This window comes from Gobio gobio (assembly GCF_949357685.1).
Source record: "Gobio gobio genome assembly, chromosome: 24".
Taxonomy (NCBI): Eukaryota; Metazoa; Chordata; class Actinopteri; order Cypriniformes; family Gobionidae; genus Gobio; species Gobio gobio.
This window is the reverse complement of record NC_137120.1, coordinates 878,629-888,628: the sequence shown is the minus strand read 5'-3', so window position 1 is coordinate 888,628 and position 10,000 is coordinate 878,629. Positions and strand designations below refer to the sequence as shown.

Below are 10,000 nucleotides of genomic sequence, written 5' to 3'. Positions count from 1 at the left end.
CTCACACTCACGTGTCACTCTCAAGTGTCATGTCTCACACACACTCATGTGTCACTCTCACGTCTCACACACTCATGTGTCACTCTCACGTCTCACAAACTCATGTGTCACTCTCATGTCTCACACACTCATGTGTCACTCACTCATGTGTCACTCTCACGTCTCATGTGTCACTCACTCATGTGTCACTCTCACGTCTCATGTGTCACTCACTCATGTGTCACTCTCACGTCTCACTCACGTCTCACACACTCATGTGTCACTCACTCATGTGTCACTCTCACGTCTCACTCACGTCTCACTCACGTCTCACTCACGTCTCACTCACGTCTCACGTCTCACTCACTCATGTGTCACTCACTCATGTGTCACTCTCACGTCTCACACACTCATGTGTCACTCACTCATGTGTCACTCTCACGTCTCACTCACGTCTCACACACTCATGTGTCACTCACTCATGTGTCACTCTCACGTCTCACTCACGTCTCACTCACGTCTCACTCACGTCTCACTCACGTCTCACGTCTCACTCACTCATGTGTCACTCACTCATGTGTCACTCTCACGTCTCTCACACGTCTCACACACTCATGTGTCACTCACTCATGTGTCACTCTCACGTCTCACACACTCATGTGTCACTCACTCATGTGTCACTCTCACGTCTCACTCAAGTCTCACACACTCATGTGTCACTCACTCATGTGTCACTCTCACGTCTCACTCACGTCTCACACACTCATGTGTCACTCTCACGTCTCACTCACGTCTCACACACTCATGTGTCACTCACTCATGTGTCACTCTCACGTCTCATGTGTCACTCACTCATGTGTCACTCTCACGTCTCACTCATGTGTCACTCACTCATGTGTCACTCTCACGTCTCACTCACGTCTCACACACTCATGTGTCACTCACTCATGTGTCACTCTCACGTCTCATGTGTCACTCACTCATGTGTCACTCTCACGTCTCACTCACATCTCACACACTCATGTGTCACTCACTCATGTGTCACTCTCACGTCTCACTCACGTCTCACTCACGTCTCACTCACGTCTCACTCACGTCTCACGTCTCACTCACTCATGTGTCACTCACTCATGTGTCACTCTCACGTCTCACACACTCATGTGTCACTCACTCATGTGTCACTCTCACGTCTCACACACTCATGTGTCACTCACTCATGTGTCACTCTCACGTCTCACTCACTCATGTGTCACTCACTCATGTGTCACTCTCACGTCTCACACACTCATGTGTCACTCACTCATGTGTCACTCTCACGTCTCACTCAAGTCTCACACACTCATGTGTCACTCACTCATGTGTCACTCTCACGTCTCACTCACGTCTCACACACTCATGTGTCACTCTCACGTCACACTCACGTCTCACACACTAACACTCATGTGTCACTCCCATGTCTCACACATGTGTCACTCTCACGTCTCACACACTCATGTGTCACTCACTCATGTGTCACTCACTCATGTGTCACTCTCACGTCTCACTCACGTCTCACACACTCATGTGTCACTCACTCATGTGTCACTCTCACGTCTCATGTGTCACTCACTCATGTGTCACTCTCACGTCTCACTCACATCTCACACACTCATGTGTCACTCACTCATGTGTCACTCTCACGTCTCACTCACGTCTCACTCACGTCTCACTCACGTCTCACTCACGTCTCACTCACGTCTCACTCACGTCTCACTCACGTCTCACTCACGTCTCACTCACGTCTCACGTCTCACTCACTCATGTGTCACTCACTCATGTGTCACTCTCACGTCTCACACACTCATGTGTCACTCACTCATGTGTCACTCTCACGTCTCACACACTCATGTGTCACTCACTCATGTGTCACTCTCACGTCTCACTCACTCATGTGTCACTCACTCATGTGTCACTCTCACGTCTCACACACTCATGTGTCACTCACTCATGTGTCACTCTCACGTCTCACTCAAGTCTCACACACTCATGTGTCACTCACTCATGTGTCACTCTCACGTCTCACTCACGTCTCACACACTCATGTGTCACTCTCACGTCACACTCACGTCTCACACACTAACACTCATGTGTCACTCCCATGTCTCACACATGTGTCACTCTCACGTCTCACACACTCATGTGTCACTCACTCATGTGTCACTCACTCATGTGTCACTCTCACGTCTCACTCACGTCTCACTCACTCATGTGTCACTCTCACGTCTCACTCACGTCTCACACACGAACACTCATGTGTCACTCTCACGTCTCACACACTCACGTCTCACACACTCACGTGTCACTCTCACGTCTCACACACTCACGTGTCACTCTCACGTCTCACACACTCATGTGTCACGTCTCACTCACACACACACACACACACACACACACACTCACGTGTCACGTCTCACACTCACGTGTCACTCTCAAGTGTCACGTCTCACACACACTCATGTGTCACTCTCACGTCTCACACACTCATGTGTCACTCTCACGTCTCACACACTCATGTGTCACTCTCACGTCTCACACACTCATGTGTCACTCTCACGTCTCACACACTCATGTGTCACGTCTCACTCACACACACACACACACACACACACACACACTCACGTGTCACGTCTCACACTCACGTGTCACTCTCAAGTGTCATGTCTCACACACACTCATGTGTCACTCTCACGTCTCACACACTCATGTGTCACTCTCACGTCTCACACACTCATGTGTCACTCTCATGTCTCACACACTCATGTGTCACTCTCACGTCTCACTCACGTCTCACACACTCATGTGTCACTCTCACGTCTCACACTCATGTGTCACTCTCACGTCTCACACTCACGTCTCACACTCACATGTGTCACTCTCACGTCTCACACTCATGTGTCTCACTCACGTCTCACACACTCATGTGTCACTCTCACGTCTCACACTCATGTGTCACTCTCACGTCTCACACTCATGTGTCACTCTCACGTCTCACACTCATGTGTCACTCTCAGGTCTCACTCACATCGCACACACTCATGTGTCACTCTCACGTCTCACACACTCATGTGTCACACCCGCCCGCACGTGTCACACCCACTCTCATCTCACACTCAATCTCACGTGTCACTCTCGCTCTCACGTGTCACTCTGGCTCTCTCACGTGTCACACACACACACACACACACACACACACACACACACACACACTCTCTCTCGTGTCACACACACACTCTCACGTGTCACACACACACACTCACGTGTCACACACACACACTCACGTGTCACACACACACACACACACACACACACTTTCACGTGTCACACACACACACACACACACTCTCACGTGTCTCACACACACACACACACACACACACACACACACTCACAGTCACGTGTCACTCTCTCACACACACACACACACACACACACACACTCACCAGGTCGATGAGGTCGCTGAGGTTCTTCTCGATCTGCTGCGGAGGCAAACGCCTCATCAGGTCCAGCGCACAGTCCAACTGCTGCTCGTTCTGAAACACACACACACACAGACATCAGAACACACACCGTCAGCACATTCACAAACTCATCTCAGCGTCTTCACACACACAACAGCAGAACACACACACACACTTCAAGCGTTTGGGTCAGGGAGATCTTCTGAAAGAATCAACACTTATTCATCAGGGACACATTAAACACTTTCTCTTCTTCAAAGAATCCTGTAACACAATATGATCTGTGTCCAACACTGATAATAATCATAACTCCTCATATGAGGATGACCAGTGAAGGGTCATGTGACACTGAAGACTGAGGAATGAGGATAATCACAGGAATAAATCACACGACTATATTCACATAGAGAACAGCTGAGAGAGAGAGTGTGTGTGTGTGTGTGTGTGTGTGTGTGTGTGTGTGTGTGTGTGTGTGTGTGTGTGTGTGTGTGTGTGTGTGTGTGTGTGTAGCTGATCTACACTGGAGTGAGTGAGTGTGTGTGTGTGTGTGTGTGTGCAGCTGATCTACACTGGAGTGAGTGAGTGAGTGTGTGTGTGTGTGTGTGTGTGTGTGTGTGTGTGTGTGTGTGTGTGTGTGTGTGTGTGTGTGTAGCTGATCTACACTGGAGTGAGTGAGTGTGTGTGTGTGTGTGTGTGCAGCTGATCTACACTGGAGTGAGTGAGTGTGTGTGTGTGTGTGTGTGTGTGTAGCTGATCTACACTGGAGTGAGTGAGTGTGTGTGTGTGTAGCTGATCTACACTGGAGTGAGTGAGTGTGTGTGTGTGTGTGTGTGTGTGTGTGTGTGTGTGTGTGTGTGTGTGTGTAGCTGATCTACACTGGAGTGAGTGAGTGTGTGTGTGTGTAGCTGATATACACTGGAGTGAGTGAGTGAGTGAGTGAGTGAGTGAGTGAGTGAGTGAGTGTGTGTAGCTGATCTACACTGGAGTGAGTGAGTGAGTGTGTGTGTAGCTGATCTACACTGGAGTGAGTGAGTGTGTGTGTGTGTAGCTGATATACACTGGAGTGAGTGAGTGAGTGAGTGTGTGTGTAGCTGATCTACACTGGAGTGAGTGAGTGAGTGAGTGAGTGTGTGTGTGTGTGTGTGTGTGTGCAGCTGATCTACACTGGAGTGAGTGAGTGAGTGTGTGTGTAGCTGATCTACACTGGAGTGAGTGAGTGAGTGAGTGAGTGTGTGTGTGTGTGTGTGTGTAGCTGATCTACACTGGAGTGAGTGAGTGTGTAGCTGATCTACACTGGAGTGAGTGAGTGTGTGTGTGTGTGTGTGTGTGTGTGTGTGTGTGTGTGTGTGTGTGCAGCTGATCTACACTGGAGTGAGTGAGTGAGTGTGTGTGTGTGTGTGTGTGTGTGTGTGTGTGTAGCTGATCTACACTGGAGTGAGTGAGTGAGTGTGTGTGTAGCTGATCTACACCGGAGTGAGTGAGTGAGTGAGTGAGTGAGTGAGTGAGTGAGTGAGTGAGTGTGTGTGTGTGTGTGTGTGTGTGCAGCTGATCTACACTGGAGTGAGTGAGTGAGTGAGTGTGTGTGTGTGTGTGTGTGTGTGTGTGTGTGTGTGTGTGTGTGTGTGTGTGTGTGTGTGTGTGTGTGTGTGTGTGTAGCTGATCTACACTGGAGTGAGTGAGTGAGTGTGTGTGTGTGTGTGTGTGTGTGTGTGTGCAGCTGATCTACACTGGAGTGAGTGAGTGAGTGTGTGTGTAGCTGATCTACACTGGAGTGAGTGAGTGAGTGAGTGAGTGAGTGAGTGTGTGTGTGTGTGTGTGTGTGTGTGCAGCTGATCTACACTGGAGTGAGTGAGTGTGTGTGTGTGTGTGTAGCTGATATACACTGGAGTGAGTGAGTGAGTGAGTGAGTGAGTGAGTGAGTGAGTGAGTGAGTGTGTGTGTAGCTGATCTACACTGGAGTGAGTGAGTGAGTGTGTGTGTAGCTGATCTACACTGGAGTGAGTGAGTGTGTGTGTGTGTAGCTGATATACACTGGAGTGAGTGAGTGAGTGAGTGTGTGTGTAGCTGATCTACACTGGAGTGAGTGAGTGAGTGAGTGAGTGAGTGTGTGTGTGTGTGTGTGTAGCTGATCTACACTGGAGTGAGTGAGTGTGTGTGTGTGTGTGTGTGTGTGTGTGTGTGTGTGTGTGTGTGTGTGTGTGTGTGTGTGTGTGTGTGCAGCTGATCTACACTGGAGTGAGTGAGTGAGTGTGTGTGTGTGTGTGTGTGTGTGTGTGTAGCTGATCTACACTGGAGTGAGTGAGTGAGTGTGTGTGTAGCTGATCTACACTGGAGTGAGTGAGTGAGTGAGTGAGTGAGTGAGTGAGTGAGTGAGTGAGTGTGTGTGTGTGTGTGTGTGTGTGTGTGTGCAGCTGATCTACACTGGAGTGAGTGAGTGAGTGAGTGAGTGTGTGTGTGTGTGTGTGTGTGTGTGTGTGTGTGTGTGTGTGTGTGTGTGTGTGTGTGTAGCTGATCTACACTGGAGTGAGTGAGTGAGTGTGTGTGTGTGTGTGTGTGTGTGTGCAGCTGATCTACACTGGAGTGAGTGAGTGAGTGTGTGTGTAGCTGATCTACACTGGAGTGAGTGAGTGAGTGAGTGAGTGAGTGAGTGAGTGAGTGAGTGTGTGTGTGTGTGTGTGTGTGTGTGTGTGTGTGCAGCTGATCTACACTGGAGTGAGTGAGTGTGTGTGTGTGTAGCTGATATACACTGGAGTGAGTGAGTGAGTGAGTGAGTGTGTGTGTAGCTGATCTACACTGGAGTGAGTGAGTGAGTGAGTGTGTGTGTGTGTGTGTGTGTGTGTGCAGCTGATCTACACTGGAGTGAGTGAGTGAGTGAGTGAGTGTGTGTGTAGCTGATCTACACTGGAGTGAGTGAGTGAGTGAGTGAGTGTGTGTGTGTGTGTGCAGCTGATCTACACTGGAGTGAGTGAGTGAGTGTGTGTGTGTGTGTAGCTGATCTACACTGGAGTGAGTGAGTGAGTGAGTGTGTGTGTAGCTGATCTACACTGGAGTGAGTGAGTGAGTGAGTGAGTGAGTGTGTGTGTGTGTGTGCAGCTGATCTACACTGGAGTGAGTGAGTGAGTGTGTGTGTGTGTGTGTGTGTGTGTGTGTGTGTGTGTGTGTGTGTGCGTGTGTGCAGCTGATCTACACTGGAGTGAGTGAGTGAGTGTGTGTGTGTGTGTGTGTGTGTGTGTGTGTGTGTGCAGCTGATCTACACTGGAGTGAGTGAGTGTGTGTGTGTGTGTGTGTGTGTGTGTGTGCAGCTGATCTACACTGGAGTGAGTGAGTGTGTGTGTGTGTGTGTGTGTGTGCAGCTGATCTACACTGGAGTGAGTGAGTGAGTGTGTGTGTGTGTGTGTGTGCAGCTGATCTACACTGGAGTGAGTGAGTGAGTGTGTGTGTGTGTGTGTGTGTGTGTGTGCAGCTGATCTACACTGGAGTGAGTGAGTGAGTGTGTGTGTGTGTGTGTGTGTGTGTGTGCAGCTGATCTACACTGGAGTGAGTGAGTGAGTGTGTGTGTGTGTGTGTGTGTGTGCAGCTGATCTACACTGGAGTGAGTGAGTGAGTGTGTGTGTGTGTGTGTGTGTGTGTGTGTGTGTGCAGCTGATCTACACTGGAGTGAGTGAGTGAGTGTGTGTGTGTGTGTGTGTGTGTGTGTGTGTAGCTGATCTACACTGGAGTGAGTGAGTGTGTGTGTGTGTAGCTGATATACACTGGAGTGAGTGAGTGAGTGAGTGAGTGAGTGAGTGAGTGAGTGAGTGTGTGTAGCTGATCTACACTGGAGTGAGTGAGTGAGTGTGTGTGTAGCTGATCTACACTGGAGTGAGTGAGTGTGTGTGTGTGTAGCTGATATACACTGGAGTGAGTGAGTGAGTGAGTGTGTGTGTAGCTGATCTACACTGGAGTGAGTGAGTGAGTGAGTGTGTGTGTGTGTGTGTGTGTGTGTAGCTGATCTACACTGGAGTGAGTGAGTGTGTAGCTGATCTACACTGGAGTGAGTGAGTGTGTGTGTGTGTGTGTGTGTGTGTGTGTGTGTGTGTGTGTGTGCAGCTGATCTACACTGGAGTGAGTGAGTGAGTGTGTGTGTGTGTGTGTGTGTGTGTGTGTAGCTGATCTACACTGGAGTGAGTGAGTGAGTGTGTGTGTAGCTGATCTACACTGGAGTGAGTGAGTGAGTGAGTGAGTGAGTGAGTGAGTGAGTGAGTGAGTGAGTGAGTGAGTGTGTGTGTGAGTGAGTGTGCAGCTGATCTACACTGGAGTGAGTGAGTGAGTGTGTGTGTGTGTGTGTGTGTGTGTGTGTGTGTGTGTGTGTGTGTGTGTGTGTGTGTGTGTGTGTGTGTAGCTGATCTACACTGGAGTGAGTGAGTGAGTGAGTGAGTGAGTGAGTGAGTGAGTGAGTGAGTGAGTGAGTGAGTGAGTGAGTGTGTGTGTGTGTGTGTGTGCAGCTGATCTACACTGGAGTGAGTGAGTGAGTGTGTGTGTGTGTGTGTGTGTGTGTGTGTGTGTGTGTGTGTGTGTGTGTGTGTGTGTGTGTGTGTGTGTGTGTGTGTGTGTGTGTGTGTGTGTGTGTGTGTGTAGCTGATCTACACTGGAGTGAGTGAGTGAGTGTGTGTGTGTGTGTGTGTGTGTGTGTGTGTGCAGCTGATCTACACTGGAGTGAGTGAGTGAGTGTGTGTGTAGCTGATCTACACTGGAGTGAGTGAGTGTGTGTGTGTGTAGCTGATATACACTGGAGTGAGTGAGTGAGTGTGTGTGTGTGTGTGTGTGTGTGTGCAGCTGATCTACACTGGAGTGAGTGAGTGAGTGTGTGTGTAGCTGATATACACTGGAGTGAGTGAGTGAGTGTGTGTGTGTGTGTGTGTGTGTGTGTGTGTGTGTGTGTGTGTGTGCAGCTGATCTACACTGGAGTGAGTGAGTGAGTGTGTGTGTGTGTGTGTGTGTGTGTGTGTGTGTGTGTGTGTGTGTGTGTGTGCAGCTGATCTACACTGGAGTGAGTGAGTGAGTGAGTGAGTGTGTGTGTGTGTGTGTGTGTGTGTGTGCAGCTGATCTACACTGGAGTGAGTGAGTGTGTGTGTGTGTAGCTGATATACACTGGAGTGAGTGAGTGAGTGAGTGAGTGAGTGAGTGAGTGAGTGAGTGAGTGTGTGTAGCTGATCTACACTGGAGTGAGTGAGTGAGTGTGTGTGTAGCTGATCTACACTGGAGTGAGTGAGTGTGTGTGTGTGTAGCTGATATACACTGGAGTGAGTGAGTGAGTGAGTGTGTGTGTAGCTGATCTACACTGGAGTGAGTGAGTGAGTGAGTGAGTGTGTGTGTGTGTGTGTGTGTGTGTGCAGCTGATCTACACTGGAGTGAGTGAGTGAGTGTGTGTGTGTGTGTGTGTGTGTGTGTGCAGCTGATCTACACTGGAGTGAGTGAGTGAGTGTGTGTGTGTGTGTGTGTGTGTGTGTGTGTGTGTGTGTGTGTGTGTGCAGCTGATCTACACTGGAGTGAGTGAGTGAGTGAGTGAGTGTGTGTGTGTGTGTGTGTGTGTGTGTGTGCAGCTGATCTACACTGGAGTGAGTGAGTGTGTGTGTGTGTAGCTGATATACACTGGAGTGAGTGAGTGAGTGAGTGAGTGAGTGAGTGAGTGAGTGAGTGAGTGAGTGAGTGAGTGAGTGTGTGTAGCTGATCTACACTGGAGTGAGTGAGTGAGTGTGTGTGTAGCTGATCTACACTGGAGTGAGTGAGTGAGTGAGTGAGTGTGTGTAGCTGATCTACACTGGAGTGAGTGAGTGAGTGTGTGTGTAGCTGATATACACTGGAGTGAGTGAGTGAGTGAGTGTGTGTGTAGCTGATCTACACTGGAGTGAGTGAGTGAGTGAGTGAGTGTGTGTGTGTGTGTGTGTGTGTGTGCAGCTGATCTACACTGGAGTGAGTGAGTGAGTGTGTGTGTAGCTGATCTACACTGGAGTGAGTGAGTGAGTGAGTGAGTGTGTGTGTGTGTGTGTAGCTGATCTACACTGGAGTGAGTGAGTGTGTGTGTGTGTGTGTGTGTGTGTGTGTGTGTGTGTGTGTGTGTGTGTGTGTGTGTGTGCAGCTGATCTACACTGGAGTGAGTGAGTGAGTGTGTGTGTGTGTGTGTGTGTGTGTGTGTGTAGCTGATCTACACTGGAGTGAGTGAGTGAGTGTGTGTGTAGCTGATCTACACTGGAGTGAGTGAGTGAGTGAGTGAGTGAGTGAGTGAGTGAGTGAGTGAGTGAGTGAGTGAGTGTGTGTGTGTGTGTGTGTGTGTGCAGCTGATCTACACTGGAGTGAGTGAGTGAGTGAGTGTGTGTGTGTGTGTGTGTGTGTGTGTGTGTGTGTGTGTGTGTGTGTGTGTAGCTGATCTACACTGGAGTGAGTGAGTGAGTGTGTGTGTGTGTGTGTGTGTGTGTGTGTGTGTGTGTGTGTGTGCAGCTGATCTACACTGGAGTGAGTGAGTGAGTGTGTGTGTAGCTGATCTA

General features: G+C 49.6%; 1 protein-coding gene across 2 annotated transcripts in view; it reads right to left on the bottom strand.

The window, feature by feature from the left end:
- The window catches only part of capzb (capping actin protein of muscle Z-line subunit beta), a 38,856-nt gene that overhangs the window by 13,358 nt on the left and 15,498 nt on the right, over positions 1 to 10,000 (bottom strand). For both annotated transcript variants that reach the window (XM_079807455.1, XM_079807454.1), the window contains exon 2: positions 3,459 to 3,548. In XM_079807455.1, coding sequence (XP_079663581.1) covers positions 3,459 to 3,548 — 90 coding nt within the window. The remainder of the gene's footprint in view (positions 1 to 3,458; positions 3,549 to 10,000) is intronic.